Below are 19,540 nucleotides of genomic sequence, written 5' to 3'. Positions count from 1 at the left end.
GACTGTTCAAGTCACCTATTCTGTGACTTGAACTTTAGGAATACGTTGGCCTATTTGCCTATCCCTTTATTATGTCATCGCTTCGGGAGGTTGAGAGCAGGGCGAGAAGGAAAGCTTCTGAAATCTCTGAGGAGAAATTACAAGCGTGGGACCGGGGCGGGCACTGTTAGTGTTACTTAGTAAAGGACTCCGGACACCCACTTACAGCCACACCACACACAGAACCCAGCTCGCTCCCTCGCACACGCGCGTCTACTTAGTTACCTCCCTAACTTCCCAAGAGTCACATCTAAGACATTTTGCTCTAAACTAAAATTTAATTTAGAAACCAGTATGAGGGGCACCTGGGTGGCTCAGTCAGTAAAGCGTCCGACTCTCAGTTTCGGCTCAGGTCATGATCTCAAGGTCATGAGATTAAGCCACACTTCGGGCTCCACACTCAGCACTTGGAATCTGCGTAAGATTCTCTTCCTGTCTCTCTGCTCATCTCCTCTGTGTGCTCTCTCTCTCTCTCAAATAAATAAATAGAATCTTAAAAGAAGGAAGGAAGGAAGGAAGGAAGGAAGGAAGGAAGGAAGGAAGGAAGAAAGAAAGAATATGAGTTTTCCTTACATCATTCTCTTCCCATATCACTTATTTGGGAACAAGTAGGAAAATCATCAGCTACAGCGTCGTGGACTTTTTAGAATCCATAACTCCTAGAACCAATGCCTCCGGACGATGGGACTGGAAGGACAGGACTAGTTTGAGGAAAATGTGGGGAGACAACCAGATGAAGGGTAAGCATTAAGGGTTTGTGAGACAGGAGCCAGGACAATGGAGGTTTGTTTTCATTTCTTTGGGTTTTCCAGCCCTCCCTCCATGCCCTGGGAACATCATTCGACAAGATAAAGGCAAGACAGAACAAGAGGCCTGAGGTATCAATTACTTTATTATTCTGCAGGGACAGCCCCAGGGCCCAGGGCTCTGCTACTCTTTGTGGATGTCTTCGTGGGCGGCCACACCCACCTTTATCACCAGTATGAGGAACTCCTCGAAGTTAATTGCACCATCACTATTGACGTCCAACTCTTTGAACCAGGTATCTGCATCCTTTTTCTGTCAAGATGAAGGAGAAAGAAGCCGGAGTGTAAAGACCTTGGCAAAAGCCGAGCCATGGCTGTCTACATAGGGTGGTGTGGGGGACCAGGGACCCAGGGCTTCATCAGCCAGGCAGAAAACCCCGACCGCACCCAGCCCCCTCCTCACCTTCATGTAGCGAGGACACTCTGTCTCTAACAATTTCTTCAAGTCATCCCTGTAGAGGGCGTGGTAATTCCCCTTCTCCAGGGAGTACTTGTGGTAAACATCAATGAGGGAGTTCATGGCACTCTCCAGTTCCGTCAGCATGGTGCCCAAGGATCTGTTCCACCTGGAACACGGGGCACATTGGAAATCCCAGGATGGGGGTGGTGCCTCTGCCCCCAGCAGAGTGAAGACTGGAGGGATACTCATTACCCCAAGTAACGGCTTTGTCCTGGCCTGCACCATTCAAAGAGCTAAGCCCAGTGGGTGGCTATGGGTTTCCGAAGGCTACGATGGAAAGGGGTGTGGGAGGGGAAGGGTCCACACACACACAGTGCCTGCCAACTCTCCCTGTGCCCTCAGCCAAACAACAGTGTTAGAGGACCCGGCTCTGTCTTTAGCCCTGTCTCACCGTCTTCCTCCAGGAGCTCTGGATCTTGCTCCAGACTTCCCTGAGCTTTCTCTCCCCTCTCTGCTCCACTTCCAGCCTTCCCCACTGGGGGCCCAGCCCCAAAGCATGGGGCAGACTCAGGCAGTCCTACTTACCAGGTCTCCCCGAAACAGAGTTGACAGAGGACATGCAGGGTTCAGTGTCGGCTCCCTTTTATAGCAAGTCAGGCTTTGGCCAGCTGCCATGGCCCTAGGTCGTGCAGAGACAGCTCCTCCCTTCCCAAGTTGCCACAGTCTCTGGTTTCCCAACCAGATGAATGGGGCAATCACTGCACAGAATGAAAATTTCTGATGGGACATGGAGGGGTAGGAAAGGTGGAAGGAGGAAGGCATTTGCCAGGCAGTAATGCCCAGAAGGAGAAACCAGGCAAAGACCATGGAGAAGACTGCTTTGGTGAGAGCCACTGGCATCATCTGGCTTGGCCAACCAGGATGCCCACTCTTGAGTCCTCCTCACCATTGCTGCTGCTAATCCCATGCACTGAAGCCTATCCGTGCGTCTCTGAAACGGAGCTGAGTTGAAAGCATCATTTTGAGCGTTTGCGTAAATAAGCACATTTCTGCATGGCTTTCATCAGATCCTTGGAAGGGTCCAAAGGCCCCTAAAAGGTTAAGAAGACTTGTCCTAGCTGCTGGATTTTAGTAGAGAAAGCTGGGCTATTTCTACAATGGCTGTTGTTTGTGTGTGGTTGGACTCTGTGGGACATGTGCTGCTGTATCAGGCTCTCTCCCGCAGCCCACACCCCTACCCAGCTCTCTTGCTCCGGAAGCTGGGGGTGCACTGTGCCCTGGGACATGGAGGCTGGCTTGGGGTCCTTCTGCATGCAGGAGGGACTGCGTAAACACGGCAGGGACGCTTCAGCCCTTCCTGGCGGGAGTGTGAGCCTCTGACCCCAGAAGTCTGGGCTGAAGAGGAACCCAACTCTGTGGGGGTCAGCTGGGGAAGAGGGGGTTCTTTGGAGAAGTCAGAAGTGCTTTGTGGCCAAGGGGAGAAGAGGAGGTGGCCAATTCCCCCAGGATTTCAGGAGGAGCAAGTACTCCCTTCCCCCAACAAGATACCACTCAGATTAACTGGCTTCCAGTGCTCAAGATTTGTGGTGTATCTCTATTGTTACAAAACACGAGAGTCTCCGTACATGCCTATCAGAAAGGCAGTGCACAGAACCCACCTAGTCTGTGACAGGGAAGCAGACACCCAGGAGGGTGAAGCAGTTCACCCAGAGTTTCCCAGTGCACAAGTGTCAGGGCCCAGAGCATCATGAGCCAGAACATGACCTGACAAGTACATGACTCTGCTGAGAAAACTCTCTTCTCTGCCTCATTCCTGCATTCAACAGATGCTTACCTGTGCCTCTGCAGGATGTAGGCCATCATCGCCTCCTGGGGGAAGTGGATGGGATTAGCTTCCTTCTCCTTCATGTTTCCACAGCCCTTTGGGCTTCATTAGATCATGACCTTTATAGCTGTGTGACTTTGAGCCAATTACCCTCTCCTTGCCTTAGTTACCTCAATTATTCAGAAGAGATTAAAAATAGAGTCTACCTGCAACCCACAGAATGGGAGAAGATATTTGCAAATCATACATCTGATAAGGGATTAGTATCCAGAATATATAAAGAACTCCTACAACTCAACAACAAAATTATCCCAATTGAAAAATGGGCAAGGGACTTGAATAGACCTTTCTCCAAAGAGGATATACAATTAAGCAAATGAAAAGATGCTCCATATCACTAATTATTATGGAAATCAAATCAAAACCACAGTGAGTTATCACCTCAGACTCATGAGATCGGGTGCTATCAACAAAAAGCAGAAATTGGGACGCTTGTACACTGTTGGTGGGAACGTAAAATGGTGCAGCTGCTTTGGAAAACAGTGTGATGGTTCCTCAAAAAGTTAGAAACAATTACTATATGATCCAGTAATTCCACCTCTGGGTCTATATCCAAAATAATTGAAAGCAGGGTCTCAAATAGATATTTGTACATCCATGTTCACTGCAGCATTATTCACAGTAGCTGAAATGTAGAAACAACCCAAGTGTCCATCCAAGGATGAATGAATGAATAGAATGTGGTATATTCACATAATGGAATATTATCAGCCTTTAAAAAGGAAGGAAACTCTGACACTTGCTACAACACAGATGAATCTTGAAGACATCATGCTACGTGAAATAGACCAGTCACCAAAAGACAACTACCATTTGATTCCACTTACATGAGGTCCCTAGGGTAGTCAAATTCGTAGAGACAGAAAGTAGAACGGTGGGTGTCAGGCCTGGGGGAGGGATAATGGAGAGTTAGTGTCTGTTGGGTCTAGGGTTTCAGCTGCAAGATGAAAAGATTCTGGAGATCAGTTGCCCGGCAACGCGAATGTAGTTAACACAGCTGAACGCTTAGATGGTGAATTTTGTGTTATATATTTTTTGCCACAATTAAAAATTTAAAACTTTTTAAATGCTTCCACCCAAAAAATAAATAGAATCTACCTTACATGTTCTTGTAAGGATTAATTATAGATGAAAAATATTTCAGATTTGTGAACTTTTCTTAATATGTATTATACTTTAATAAAAAGTTTACACAAAGAACGTGTGAAGTACTTAGGGCAGTACAGAGTACCCGAGCGAGTGAGCACTGGGTGAGCGTGTACCCTGACGACTGCCCTGTGAGTGCCTGACTGTCCAGCCAGACTGTGAGCCCTCGAGGAACCAGGCTGGACCTTCCATCTCTGCCTCCCCAGGACCCAGCACAGTGCCTGGCAGACACAGTAACAGCAACAACGATCAGTAATAAGAACAAGTAATAGCAAACCAACATGGAGCGGGCTTCCACCATGTGCCAGGAACTGTTGTAAGCGCTATACCTATGTCAACCCGCTTAGTACTCACTATAACCCGAGAGGTAGGTGTTGTCATAATCCCCATTTTACAGATGAGGGACTGAGGCCCACAGAGAGACACAGCAAAGTGGCTTTTCTGAGACTCTCCTTAGGATTTGTTCATCAACCTGGGATGGGGCTCCTGCCGACCTGTCTCAATGGGGGTGAGGATGAGGTTGACGCAGATGACATCATCCCAGACCCCTGACCCTTCAAGAGATGCCTCCCTCAGGACGCCTGGATCACTCAGTTGGTTAAGCGTCTGCCTTCAGTTCAGGTCATGATCCCAGGGTCCCGGGATGGAGTCCCACAACGGGCTCCCTGCTCAGCGGGGAGCCTGACTCTCCCTCTGCTGCTAACCCCACTTCTGCTGGTGCTTGCTCTCTCTCTCTTTCACAAATAAATAAAATCGTTTAAAAAGAGAGTGAGAGGGGTGCCTGGGTGGCGCAGTCGTTAAGCGTCTGCCTTTGGCTCAGGGCGTGATCCCGGCGTTCCAGGATCGAGCCCCACATCAGGCTCCTCCGCTATGAGCCTGCTTCTTCCTCTCCCACTCCCCCTGCTTGTGTTCCCTCTCTCACTGGCTGTCTCTGTCAAATAAATAAATAAAATCTTTAAAAAAAATAAAAATAAAAGGAGAGTGAGAGAGAGATGCCTCCCTTGAAGTCAGTCCCCTGAGAACACTCCCAGTGGAGACAGCTTTCTTTATCCAGAAATTAAGAAAACCATGCCCCAGGTCCAATGGGGCAGACCCAAGGCAGACATAAGCCACGACCTCCTCCTAGCATCACGTGCTTATCAGTGGAACTTGCTGACCAGCGAGACCCTGAAAGTTGCCCCAGAGTTGCTCTCCCTGGACCAACAGCCCCGGGGCTTCAGGGAGAGCAGCCACCAGGCTGAGCGACCTGGCAGAAGAAGGTGTCAAGAATTGGGTAAGCCCATCAGGGAACAGGCAGAGCCTGTAATCAGACCGAAGGACATGGGGAAACCCAGGGGGAGCGGAACCTTACAGGAAGGAGTTCAGGCCTGGGTGTGTGTCCCAATAGCCCAACCAAGCCTGTGCCTGAGGCTGAGGAAATGAGGACACAGCAGCAGAGCCAGTGTAGAAACCCCTGCCCCCACCCCAGGAAAGGGCAGGAGATCTAGGCTGAGCCGCACCCTTAGCACTCAGGGTCTGTGGAACCCAGCAGTCCAGTGAGACAGGCAGGAGGACTCTTCCCTTGGGCCTGGGGAGGTAGGTAGCCTGGCTCACCCGGCCATCCATGCCTCTGGTCGTGACTAAGAGGCCCAGAGGAAGCAGCGCAGACTGGGGAATCGGATTCCAACACACAAGGCCCAACCCACAGGTGCAGCAGGACATGCACCTCCGAGGAGCAGTGCCGACCCGTGGAGCTCGCAGGAAGGTCCCGCGGGAGATGGCACGGAGCGTCAAGCACTGGCAGGTTGGCAAATGTGCAAGGGGTGCCAGCGGCAGGCCAGGCCCAGGGAGCAGGGGGGGCAACACGGTGCTTCAGAGCTTCACTGGTCAGAAACAAAGGCCCCGGTTCAGACCACAGGGCACTGCCCCTCCTGTGGCATTCAGACCCAGCTGCGGGAGGGAACCAAACCAAGTCCTGTAAATGACCCCCCCCAGGTCATTGGCATAGGGGCAGTGATGGTTGCCCATTGTTCTTGGAAAACTCTTCATTGCTATCACAATACACTCAGGGCGTGGGTTCCCAGACAACCCTCTGAGAAGAAACCCACCACGATGGGCCCTACCAGGCCCTAAAGGCAGAGAAGACTGACCCAGAGAGATGCCGTATCAGATTCCCGGGCTCCCAGGGAGAGAGAGAAAACCAAACATGGAGACGGGCAGGGGCAGGTCCCTGCTGGGAGGGGTCAGAGACCTCAGGAGGGCTTGGGTGGTGAGTCACAGTAGCCCCAAGGGGAGTAATGCCCTCTTCAGTCTCTATTAGTAAAACCCAGACCCAACCCTTCTCCCCTCCCGGAAGCCCTCCCTGATTGACAGTAGCCTCGGTTCCACCCATCCCTCTCACCACACAGGCCAGAATGTTGCCCTTTGCCCTGACTTAGCGTGTGCAAAATGCACCTCACAACCTCTGCTCTCAGACTGGCTCTGACACCAGCCAGCCTACGCCAATTACACACGTGACCCTGCCGGGGTCTCAGGCCCAAGCCTCCTTTGTATACTTTGTACACTGATTCCTTGGCTCTCCTCAGCGTGGGCCCCTGTCTGGCGTGCATTCGTCCTCCCGGCCCCCGTCGCTCGTGCACGTGCATAGCCTGAGTGGTCAGAACATCACAGGTGAAACCCGTCTTCCATGTCAGAGAGCCGGTTCCCCAAGAGAAGAGACGCCCCCTCAGACTGGGGCTCCCGGAGTCTGGGGGCCGTGTCCCCCCCAGACAGGGGCTGGACTGGGTGAGCCCCCAGGGAGCAGCAAAGCTCCTCTCCGGACCCTCAGCGGATACCCAGAACCATGAATAAGGAATTCCCAGCACATCTGTGGGATTGCTTTATTCTCTTCCCTCACAGCTGTGCGTTGCACACGCGTGTGCCCAGAGCCCTGCAGCCGCGCGGGGGCAGGTGCGGGCGGAGGCCCCCTAGTGCAGGCTGTGCCGGGTGCAGTAGCTGGCGCACAGCTGCCGGCGGTACAGCAGGTGGTAGTGCGTCAGCAGCCGCCCCAGCACCAACAGGAACTCCTCGAAGCCGATCTGGTTGTCCTTGTTCTTGTCTGCAGCCCGGAACAGCTCCGAGACGTAGTAGGGCTCCTTCCGGCCCTGAGGAGGGGCAGGGGGTCGGTCACCTGCCCAGGCCCCCAACCCCACAGCCCGTGGCCGGGCCTCTGCCACCTTGCAGGACTCAGCCACTCCCTCAGGCAGAGGCCAGGACACCGCACGGGGCAGAATCAGGCTCCGAGGGGGAGATGTGGCGGGTACGCCTACAGCTAGACCTGGGGCTGCGTGGGCACGGCTGGCCCGCTGCTCTGGCAGCGCTGAGTGGCCTGGTGCCTCCTGACACATCTGTCCACCATTGGTGGCTGCTTAAGCCTGTCTTCCCAGCTGTGCTGAGAGCTAGCCAGCAGTGACAGCCTGGCCCAGGGGCTTCTGGACGGAAGGCCGTGCCCCCTCCTTCACACTGGCAGCTGCCCAGGGCACAGCCCACCTGCCCCTCTGGCCTGCATCCCCAGTACTGTTGCAGGGACACCAAGGAGGGGGACCGATGCCTGCATGCTATGCTGCCCAGGGATTGTTTGTGACACCGAGCCTGTGGCACCTGCGCAAAGTGCAGAAGGAGGGGAAAGTCAAGGTCATGGGCGCTGGCACCATCCCGCACGTCCCAGAGCAGGCGACCGGGAGGGCCGAGGGTCAGGGATGCTACGGGGGAGGAACAAAAACACTTGAGATGGAAGGGACAGCCAGAAAGAAGGCCAGGGTCAGCATGCAGCCCAGGGAGGAGAAGGCACGGGCGGGGTCATGGCAGGAGCCCCAGGCAGGGCCTCAGAGCCGGTTTCGGCAGGATTTGGCAGATGAGTGTGGGGACCCAGACTGGAGTCCTCTGAAAGCCTCCGGGGAAGAAAGTTGTTGCATGGTCAGCAGCTGGGGGCCTGGAGGGTGGCCCTCATCCCTGTGGGCCGATTTGCAACATGTTTCCCCCCACTGCCCACCACCATTAATTCACCTGATCTTATCTCCTCCGCAAAACTGGTTTATCTGAGACCCTGGGGCTTCCTGCGTGGGCAGGCTCTCCCTAGCTCCCCTCAGCTCAGCCCCCCTGGCCCAGGCTGCTATCTGTCTGCCCTGTGCCTGCTGTCTGTCCCTAAGGGCCCTGTTCCCCGGGCCGGGCTGTGAGCCCCAAAGAGCAGGGTCTAGCCATCCTTGCCTAGCCCCACGCTACAGGTGATTGACCCTGAAAAGAAAGTCACCCTGGTCCCCTCTGTCACCCTCAAGACGACACTCCAGTAAGCTAAGGACAAAGCTCTCCTCTGATGTTTCCCAAAGGTAGGTAAGGGAACAGGCCAGGTGAAGGAGGAGGTGCTCCTGGAAGGGGGTGACCTCCAGTCAGGGCACGGACCTGAAGCCCTCTGGAGGTCATGGTCCAGAGACCCCCTCAGGCATAGCACTGAGGGCAGAGGGCAGCACCCCAGACATTTCTGCCAGCCTTGCAGTCCCCAAGGTGCCTGGTAATTATAGGGCCTGATAATGGAGAAGATATGCAGGTCTGAGGCGGTTTCTGAGCTCCCAAACTGGTCCAAGAACCTCTCTTAGCCCTTCAGGCGGCAGCTAGAAGGGGACACTGCCTGTCCTACCCACCTGACTTCTGCCCAAACTGTTCTCACCCAGGCACAGTGACAGGAAGGTTTGTACTGGTCCCAGGAGAGTGGGCCTGGGGCTAAAAGGGTAGGCTTGGGGCAGGATCGCTGACTGAACTGGGCTGAGCATAGAGGGAAGACTTAGGACCTATTCTCTCAGGAAACAGGATGAGCAGAGGAATAAACAGGTTGGAGTCAGGACTAAGTCTCAGGGATGAGCTACACTGGGGCTGCAGTGGGGCCCGGCAGGGAGTTTCAGGAGAGGAAAGGAGGAGAAATAAAGCTGGGCCAGATCCACCCTCCCTCTGCCACAGTCCCTCCTGTCCCAACTCCCTCTCCCCTCCTCACTTAAGTAGGAATTCTCTTGGGAGATAGCTCCCCATACCTACACCCTCACCACTCGCTTCCAACCCCACAACCCACCCTATACTTCACCCCCACCTGACCCCAGACCCCACACACCAGGCTCTCCATGAAGCGGGGTACATTGTCCAGAAGCAGAGCCTTCAACTCCTCCAGGGACAGGGTCTCCACATCCCCCTCCCGGGCCGCGTACTGACAGTAGCAGCGGATGATTTGGAAGAGGGATTCCTCCACTGGCGTGTGTGTCATGGCGGCTGGGCCCTGGCCGGGACAGGAAGCAACTCGAGAAGTGTCACTGGAGCACCTGGGGACAGTGGTGAAGCTGAGGGGAGAGCAGCACCTTGGCTAGGCCAACCCACAGCAGATGGGCGCTTCCTCCAAGAACCTTCTGCCCTCTTGTTCAGCCCACCTTCCCGCACCTTGTCTCAGGTCCCCTCCCTACACTCCATCTGACCCCTTGCAAACATGGCTCAGAGGCCCTGCCCTACAAGACTGCTTTGCTGTGAGCGCTCTGGACAGGGCTCTGGCCCTTCCCGGAGACCATGGGCTTCCTGAGGACAGGAGATGTGCTCTCTGCTCCTAGACCCTACTCTCAACCTAAGAGACACCAGAAATCAAGAATAAGAAGAATCCAGACTCCTTGGTGCAAGACAGCACTTTCCAAAGGAAATACTTTTAAACCCTTGAGAAGTCAAGATCCCTACTACTAGACTACTTCATACCACAAATGTCATATTGAAATAATTAAGCCACCCAGAAACCCCAACCCTGCTCAAGTGCTGTTTTCCTTTTTCAATCGAATGTACAGACAACACAAAGCTGCCCACCTTGTCCTGACCACTGCCTCGCTGCATGACCCTCTAAAGGAGTCTACTTGCCATTCATACGGTCCCTGCAGTCCTGAGTTGGGCTGGCCAGCTTTGGGGCAAACAGGGGCACCTACAGCCTCTTGTGGTCGCCCCACAGCACCAACCCCAGTGCTCTGCACACAGATGAAGTGCTGATGTCCCCACCTCCTCCTCCCCACATCCTGCAGAGATGAGATCCCTGTTTTCAGGAGGCAGGGTTACCCTATCAGCTCAGCAGTCTCCTCCAAATTCTGTACAGGTAAGAATCATAGCAACTGCTGGTTCCGACTCTATGGAGCCAGCCGAGCACTGGATAAAGCCTTTTATACAGAGTATAAATGTAATGTAATGTAATCCTCATAGTGACCTTATAAGGTAGACATTATCTCCCCATTTTCCTGAGGAAGAAATGAAATCCAGAGAGGTTAAGTAAATTTCCCAGAATCACACAAATGCTCCACCTGGAGCTAGATTCGAACCAACTGGGAGACCACAATTACCCTACTGGGACATCCATCACAGCACACATTCTCAAGAACAGGTAAGCCGCCCACCTCCGCTTTCTTGGATCTGCACAGACTCAGCACTCTCCCCCCACCTCCACTACTCTCAGAAGTGCTGACCTGTGCTGTTGGGACAAGGTTGCTCCAAATCCACAGTGCTGGCCTATGGTTTGTCCTAGAGATTCCCCAGCGCTCAGGCAGGAGGTATTGGTGCAAGCAGGGGCCCAACCACCAGGTCCTACATCCTGCCCATCCTTGGTGCTTCTAATTACGGCAGCCAGTGTCGTGACTCTTCACAGGTTCTCCAGGAGCACGACCCACCGAGCCTTAATTGCACTCCTGAGATGACATCACATGACACTTGCTTCCTACAATTAACTCAACCAGTTTCAGGGACCCACCTTCCCTCAGAGCCTGATCTGAAGCATCTCAGAACCGCAGGACGTCACACTGTCCGTCTCCCTACCTCTGAGTTCATCCTCCCAGCTCCAGGGGTTGGGTGGGGTCAGACCCACAAAGTAAATACATCTTCCTCCAATGTCCTCCCTCAATTACTGAGCCCCCAGACTCTATACTCACAAAGCACATTAATTCATCCAACAAATATTTCTGGAGTCCCCACAGTGTGCGAGGACCTCGTTAAGGAATGTGAGTATGACGTGGGGTCAGCTCATAGGGTGGGGATGAGTGGAGGGGACAGCATTGCCCACTGGCACGATCTGTGAACACTACTGGCTTGGTGGCATGAACAGGGTACGCTGGTGCCCAGCAAGGAACACTTTCTACCTGGAGAAGAGTTGAAGATTTCCTTAGGGAGATGATATTTGAGTTGGAACTTGAAGAAAGGGTTAATTGCAGGGAGAAGCCTGGAGAAGGCTGGAGAGGCAGGAAGGAGACAGAGCATGAATGGGCCTGTGTGCCAAGCCAGGGCTGCACTTTATCCCAAGCACAGAAAGAAGCTGAAAGAGGGTTTTAATGGACTGGGTGATGGGCGGGATGTGAGAAAGAAGTGGTAGGAATAGCTTTGTTGTAAGAAAATAACTAACGGCAATTGTAAGTGACCCTACCCTGAGCGCGCCCCTTATCTCAGGCCAGCTCAGCCCTGAGTCTCCCCTGGTAGAGGCCACACGGGCTAGTGAGTACATCTCCCAGAAGGGGGCGCCAAAGGACAGGTAATTGAATCCCTGAATGTTGGCGGGAGGTTAGGGGAAGACCTAAACCAAAGACTTTTTCAGTTTGCAGGGTGAGCCTTCATCTACCAGACATAGTGATTTCTCCAGGAAATAAGTGGCTCACCAATACACATTTATGTTTCCAGAATAAAAACAGAGCTCAAATTTCTAAAATGTAACACAATTTGGCAATGCCAATCTACAGTCACAGAGATTTTTATTGAATACCTTTAATTTAGCCATCACTGTCCTGGGAATAAATTCACAAGAAAATAATTAAACAGATATTCAAAAGCAATAGGTAGTAAAATGTTCACCACTGCATTTTCTGTAGCCAAGAAACAAAAATAAAAATAAAAACCTTGAAACCACCTAATTAACAAATTTGATATACCAACATGTCCTTGGACCATCACTGGATAATGATCTGTCGTTCAAAAGGAACTCCACTTTTAACCCATACTTGTTTGGGGGGAGGAGCCCATACTGCACCCCTCTTCACCCTGACTTCTGCCCAACCTGGACAAAACAACTCCCTACACCGTCCCAATGCACAATGATGACCTCCTTCCCCAGCTCTGCTATGATCACTCTTCTCGCTTAATGCTAGACTGTGGGCAGCTTCCCACCCACTTCATCAAGGCTAGCCTGATTTTTTATGAATGCCTAGTGATTATTTGTTTGCATGTATCAAAAATTATTTGATTAATCCATTACTGGAAGACATTTAAACTACTTTAAATTTCTACATTTCAACCAACTCTTCCTTAATATTGACATTTCTTAAGAATTTTGCCATCTATGTTAGGTGCTGGAGAGAAGGGGGACAGAAATGGATTTACACCCCCTTCCCCAGCCAGAGCTGCCCCTCGTGTGCACTGAACCCCAACCCCAGACCAGAGCTGCCACCCACCTTCCAAATGCAAGCCCCTGAACCCCCAGCTCCATAGCTGCCCCCCCCCACACCCACGTCTAGACACAGGTGTGACTGCTACACCACGTACAGCTATATGCAGACCCATGAGAGGTCCTCTTAGCCATGACTTCCTTCTCTAGGGGAAAAGAACAGGAGTACGCCAACAACTTTCCCCACCCTAATCTAAAAGTCAATAGACACCTTTACGGTGTTACATTAATTTGTATATGTCCATATATTTACCTTTACCTATGAGATTTATGCTTTCCTGTGCTTCCACATTGCTTTTTCATGAGTTTTCATTTCAATTTTAAGAAATGTCTTAGGCATTTCTTGTAAGTCTAATGATGAGCTCCCTGTTTTGTCCGGAAAACAAAAAAGAAAAACCCAGGACCTATGGCTGCATGGGTGAGTTCTACCAAACATTCAAAGAAGAATTAATACCAATGCTTCTTAAACTCTTAAAAAAAAAAAAAAATAGAAGAGGAACACTTCCAAACTCATTTAATGAGGCCAACATCTCCAGATACCAAAACTAGGCAAAGACACTACAAGAAAGAACTACAGGCCAATAGCCTTGATGAACATACATGCAAAAATCCTTAACAAAATCCTAGCAAACTGAATTCGGCTGCACATTAAATGGATCATACACCATGACTAAGTGGGATTTATCCCAGGGATTCAAGGACAGTTCAATATATGGAAATTGAAGTTATAACATGTAAACATAATGAAAGAAAAAATACATAATTATCTGAATAGATGCAGAAAAGGCAGTTGACAAAGTTCAACACCCTTTCCCAATTAAAACTCAACAAAATAAGTACAGAAGGACCTTAACACCATATATGAAAAACTTCTAAGTAACTTCATAATCAATGGGGGAAGCAAACTGAAAGCTTTCCTTCCAGGATCTAGCACAAGCCGAAGGTGTCCACTCTTGCCACTTCTTTTAAACATGATATTGAAACTCCTGGTAGAGAAATTAGACAAGAAAAAGAAATAAAAGGCTTCCATAGAGAAGAAGAAATAAATTTATCTCTATTTGCAGATGACATGATCATACAAAGAAAACTCTGAAGACTAAACAACAATAAACATATTATAAATAATAAACAAATTCAATAAGGTTGTAGGATACAAAATAAACATGCAAAATCAATGTATTTTACACAAACAACAAACTATCCAAAAGATAAATTTTTAAAAAAACTCATTCACAATAGCAAGAAACAGAACAAAATGCATAGGAAATAACTTACTCAAAGAGTTGAAAGACCTTCACACTGAACATTATGAAAATATTGATGAAGGAAATTTTAAAAGACACAGATAAATGGAAAAACACCCTATGTCCATAGATATTAACAATTAATACTGTTAAAGTGTCCATACCAAATGATCTACAGATTCAATGCAATCCCTATCAAAATCCCAATGGCATTTCTTATGGAAATAGAAAACAATGCTAAAATTCATATGGAACCACAAAAGACCCTGAATAGCCAAAGCAATCTTGGGCAAAAAGAACAAAGCTAGGGGTATCACACTTGCTGATTTCACAACTCATTACAAAACTATGGTAATCAAAACAGTATGGTACTGGCATAAAAACAGAAATGAAGACCAATGGAATAGCATAGAGAACCCAGAAATAAGTCCACACGTACGTAGGTCAACCAATCTTTGACAAGAGTGCTGAAATGAGAAAAGGGTAGTCTCTTCAGTAAATGGTGTTGGGAAAACTGGATGCAGAAGAATGAAGTTGGACCCTGATCCCACATCGTACACAAAAATCAACTCAAAATGGAGTAAAGACTTGAATATAAGACCTGAAACCATGAAACTACTAGAGAAGAACATAGGAAAAAAGCTTCCTGACATTGGTCTGAGCAATAATTTTTTTGGATGTGGAGACCAAAATCACAGCCAACAAAAGCAAAAATAGACAAATGGGATTACCTTAAATTAGACGCTCTGCACGGCAAAGGAGACGTCCAACGAAGTGAAAAGGCAAACAACAGAATAGGAGAAAATATTTGCAAACCATATATTTGATATCCAAAATATATAAGGAAGGCATACAACTCGATAACAAAACAAAAAATATTTTTTAATTTAATTTTTTTTATAATCCAACAAAAATATTTTTAATGGGCAAAAAATCGGAACAGACATTTCTCAAAAGAAGACATACAATGGGACACCTGGGTGGCTCAGTGGGTTAAGCATCTTCCTTTGGCTTGGGTCATGATCCCAGGGTCCTGGGATGTCAGGTTCCCTGCTCAGTGGGGAGTCTGTTTCTCCCTCTCCCTCTACCCCTCCTCCCACTCGTGCGCATGCATGCGGGCGCCCTCTCTCTCTCTCTCTCAAATAAATAAATAAAATCTTTAAAGAAGAAGAAGAGGAAGGAGAAGGAGACACACAAATAGCCAACAGGTAAGTGAAAACATGTTCAACTTCACTAATCAAAACCACAAGGATATATCATCTCATACCTGTTAGAATGGCTATATTCAGAAAGACAATAAATAACAAATGTTGGCAAGGATATGGAGAAAAGTGAATACCTGTATACTGTTGGTAGGAATGTAAACTGGTAAAGCATTATGGAAAATAGTATGGAGGGTCTTCAAAAAACTAAAAATAGAACTACCTTATGATCCCACAATCCCACTTCTGGGTATACATCCAAAAGAGATGAAATCAGGATCTCAAAGAAATAATCTGCCCTCCTATGTTCATTTCAACATGATTTGAAAATAGCCAAGATATGGAAAAAACCTAAATGCCCATTGGAGAACAAATGGATAAAGAAAATGTGGCACGCATATTCAATGGAATATTATTAGCCAAAAAAGAAGGAAATCCTGCCATTTTCAACGTGGGTGAACCTGGAGGACATTATGCGAAGTGAAATAAGGCGGACACAGAAAGACAAACACTGCATGATCTCACTATACATGGAATCTAAAGAAGTCGAACTCATAGAAATAGTAGAAAAGTGTTACCAGGGGCTGCAGGGAGGGGGAAATGGGGAAATGTTGGTCAAGGGTTACCAAGTTGCAGGGGCGCCTGGGTGGCACAGCAGTTAAGCGTCTGCCTTCGGCTCAGGGAGTGATCCCGGTGTTATGGGATCGATCCCCACATCAGGCTCCTCCGCTATGAGCCTGTTTCTTCCTCTCCCACTCCCCCTGCTTGTGTTCCCTCTCTCGCTGGCTGTCTCTATCTCTGTCGAATAAATAAATAAAATCTTTAAAAAAAAAAAAGGGTTACCAAGTTTCAGTTATGCAAAATGAATAAATTCTGAAGCTCTAATGTAAAACGACGTGACCATACTTAATACTTTCTTGTATACTTGAAATTTGCTAAAGGAGTAGATTGTAAGTGTTCTCACCACACAAAAAATGTAATTATATAAGGTGACTAGTATGTTAATTAGCTTGAATGTGGTCATTATTTCACAATGTCTTACGTATATCACATCATCAAATTGTACACCTTAAATATATGCAGTTATTAACAGTCAAATATTTCTCAACTTAAAAGAAGAACAACACCTTATCTTCTAGAAGATTATGTTCTGGAGGGGGAAGTAGACACCTAGACAAAACTCTAGGTAGTGTGCTTAGAAAAGAACCACAGGCTTAGTGCCAAGCAGACATCCCCACAGCAGCCAGGGCACAGTCCTAGCCTTCACCGCTGTCCAGTTGTGAAAACCGGTCATTGAAAGTGACACCTTGCCATGGCCGCAAGCCACCACAGCAAAGAACTCGCTCTCTAGTTAGCTCGAGAAAGACTCACTCAAAACTGGCCCTGAAGCCCAAGACCTCAACAGAATATGGGGGGGGGGGGTTCAAACAATTATTTTAAAAAGTAAAGAAATATGGCCACTTTGACACCAAAGATGATGAGTCAGGTTATAATGGTTAAATACTGAGGCTCCATTTGGGATTTTTACCAGTTCTCATCAGTGTTTATCTATTTTCTATTTTATAGACCCATTTTTTAAAAAGATTTTATTTATTTATTTGACAGAGGGGGACACAGCCAGCGAGAGAGGGAACACAAGCAGGGGGAGTGGGAGAGGAAGAAGCAGGCTCATAGCGGAGGAGCCTGATGTGGGGCTCGATCCCAAAACGCCAGGATCATACCCTGAGCTGAACGCAGACACTTTAACAACTGAGCCACGCAGGGGCCCCTTATAGACCCGTTTTATCTTTACAGTTAGAACCAACTGATATTGTAGTCGATGGCCTCGTTGGTATCTGGAACTACTAGTGATGGTCTATGGTTGAGAGGGGTTACTAGATGCTTTAGAACACTTAGGGAGAATGTTTGAGATGAAAGAGAAAGGGTGGGGGCGCCTGGGTGGCACAGCGGTTGAGCGTCCGCCTTCGGCTCAGGGCGTGATCCCGGCGTTATGGGATCGAGCCCCACATCAGGCTCCTCCGCTATGAGCCTGCTTCTTCCTCTCCCACTCCCCCTGCTTGTGTTCCCTCTCTCGCTGGCTGTCTCTATCCTGTCGAATAAATAAATAAAAATCTTTAAAAAAAAAAAAAAAGAAAGAGAAAGGGTGACATTATTGCATTTTCTGAGTAACTTAATTTCTTTGCCATGTAGAAAATTAGAAGAGTATCGGCGTTTGGAAAGAGCCTGGACTGCTTCTGTCGGGTGGGGAGGCTTCTGGAAACTGAGGAGATTACTAAATATATAGAAATAACTAAATGAGCACTTCCTCTGTGTGGAGCACAGACTTCACACCTACCCATTCATCTCACCTGCCTAAGGGCTGCTGATAAACAGCCCAAGAAACAACTTGAGGAATATGCTCGAGGCAACAAACTACTAAATGCAGAGGTGCAGTTCATACCTCGGCTGTCTGCCTCCATGGCACCTGTTTCTTTTCTCCTTTCTTAACAGCTCTATTGAGATTATCATTGACGTATAAAAATTACATATATTTAAGGTGTACAACTAGGTTTGATAAATGTGTACATTGTGAAATGATCACCACTATTGAGCCAATTAATATATCCATCACTTCATATCATTACCAGTGTGTGTGTGTGTGTGTGTGTGTGTGTGTGTGTGTGTGTGTGTGTGTGTTGGGAGGATTTAAGATTTATCCTTTCAGCAGACGACAGTTCTGTCAACTCTCATCACCATGTTGTACATGAACCATGTTATCTTGCCTCTGAATAACCGCGGACCCGGCCGGGGGAGGACTCCTACAACTTGAAAAGATTGCTGATACAAGGGCACACACAGGTGGGAGCCAGGCTGATACGTTCAAGAGGCGGAGGGGAGACGGCATAAAGTAAAGGAAGCAGAGAGAGAGGTAGGAGCTGGGGTACCTTTGTGAAGGGAGCAGAGGCCAGACCAAGAAAGACTTTGCAAATGTGCAGTTTCCTCTAAATGGGATGGGAAGCTATTAAAAGATACGCCGTGTTCATGAACCGGAAGACTCTGCTATTGCAAAGCTGTCAGTTCTCCCCGAAGTTACCCATAGATGCAGGACAATCCCTATCAAAACCCCTGCCAGGATTTTTGTGGAAATTGACAAGCTGATTCTAAAAAGTATATGGAATTCAAAAGGCTAAGAACAGCGGATGATTATGAAGCAGAGTTGGAGGAGTCACAGTGCTAGACGGTAGGGTTTATTACAACAGCTACCACAGGGGCTGAGGGCAGGCCACAGAGACAAGAGCAACACACCCCGGAGCCAGAGCCTGCCAATCACCATGCCTCTTGGCATCCCACCACCCACTAAACTAGGTGCTCACATCTCTGGTCTGCAGTGGATGGTCAGAACGGAACCAGAATCCCGGGAGACCTCTCCTCCCCACTCAGGGGCTGATATCAACGTGCAGTGGCGTCCAAGGCTCCACAATGAACGGGACATAATGTCAGGGACCTGCTCTGCCCAGACCTCGGTATGAAAACATCAATGAACTACACTGATTTTAACAGAAAGCAAGCAGGCAGCGGCACCTTCCTCTTGCTCCAATCCCTGGATACAAAGTTTCAAGATGGAAGAGAGAGAGAGAAGAATGATTGGTTGGAGAACAGAGGCTCTGGCAGCAGATGGGCGGAAAGCAAAGGGGCTTTGGCACAGGCTGCTATTATCAGCCTGGGCAAAAGCACTTGAAGGACAGGACTGCTGGCCTTCAGTTTGGGGACTTAAATCAAAACACAGAATAAAAAAGGCAACCTATGGAATGGGAGAAGATATTTGCAAATGACATATTTGATAAAGGGTTATTATCCAAAATATACAAAGAACTTACACAACTCAACACCCAAAAACCAAATAATCCAATTTAAAAATAGGCAGAAGAAATAAACAGACATTTCTCTAAAGAAGACATGCAACAGACACATGAAAACACGCTCAGCACCACCCTCATCAGGGAAATGCAAGTCAAAACTACAATGAGACATCACCTCACACCTGCCAGAATGGCTAAAACCAAGAACACAAGAAACGGCAAGTGCTGGCGAGGACGAGGAGAGAAAGGAGCCTTCATGCACCGTTGGTGGGAATGCAGACTAGCGCAGCCACTGTGGAAAACAGCATGGAGGCTCCTCAAAAAGTTAAAAATAGAACTACCCTACAATCTAGTAATCACACTATTGGGTATTCACCCAAAGCATACGAAGACACTAATTCAAAGGGATACATGCACCCCGATGTTTATAGCAGCAGTATTTACAACAGCCAAGTTATGGCAGCAGCCCAAGTGTCCGCGAACTGGTGAACAGATAGAGAAGGTGTGGTGTGTACTCGAGGAATATTACTGAG

The 19,540-nt window shown here is 48.7% G+C and overlaps 2 protein-coding genes across 2 annotated transcripts; both read right to left on the bottom strand.

Annotated features, from left to right (window-relative positions):
- Positions 1–920: 920 nt before the first annotated feature.
- On the bottom strand, positions 921–1,884 carry S100A8 (S100 calcium binding protein A8). Its single transcript, XM_026485044.4, has 3 exons — positions 1,831–1,884; positions 1,249–1,411; positions 921–1,098 (listed from the first exon to the last, which is right to left on the bottom strand). Exons 2-3 carry the CDS (start codon positions 1,387–1,389, stop codon positions 970–972), a joined length of 270 nt encoding a protein of 89 aa, XP_026340829.1. The 5' UTR covers positions 1,390–1,411; positions 1,831–1,884; the 3' UTR covers positions 921–969.
- A 5,318-nt stretch (positions 1,885–7,202) lies between these two features.
- LOC113245194 (protein S100-A15A-like) lies at positions 7,203–10,917 on the bottom strand. The gene is made up of 3 exons (XM_026485080.2): positions 10,765–10,917; positions 9,393–9,597; positions 7,203–7,398 (listed from the first exon to the last, which is right to left on the bottom strand). Exons 2-3 carry the CDS (start codon positions 9,540–9,542, stop codon positions 7,222–7,224), a joined length of 327 nt encoding a protein of 108 aa, XP_026340865.1. The 5' UTR covers positions 9,543–9,597; positions 10,765–10,917; the 3' UTR covers positions 7,203–7,221.
- Positions 10,918–19,540: the final 8,623 nt, after the last annotated feature.

The sequence above is a fragment of the Ursus arctos genome, unplaced genomic scaffold (genome assembly GCF_023065955.2).
Source record: "Ursus arctos isolate Adak ecotype North America unplaced genomic scaffold, UrsArc2.0 scaffold_2, whole genome shotgun sequence".
NCBI lineage: Eukaryota > Metazoa > Chordata > Mammalia > Carnivora > Ursidae > Ursus > Ursus arctos.
Note: the sequence above shows the minus strand (reverse complement) of the source record. Positions and strands in the feature narration are given on the sequence as shown.

Excerpts from the sequence above, each read along its gene's own strand:
- LOC113245194 (XM_026485080.2), bottom strand. The coding sequence starts at position 9,542 with ATGACACACACGCCAGTGGAGGAATCCCTCTTCCAAATCATCCGCTGC. Across the intron at positions 7,399-9,392 it reads CCCGCTTCATGGAGAGCCTG|GGCCGGAAGGAGCCCTACTA; the intron begins GTGTGTGGGGTC and ends GCCCCTCCTCAG.
- S100A8 (XM_026485044.4), bottom strand. The coding sequence starts at position 1,389 with ATGCTGACGGAACTGGAGAGTGCCATGAACTCCCTCATTGATGTTTAC. Across the intron at positions 1,099-1,248 it reads AGTGTCCTCGCTACATGAAG|AAAAAGGATGCAGATACCTG; the intron begins GTGAGGAGGGGG and ends TCATCTTGACAG.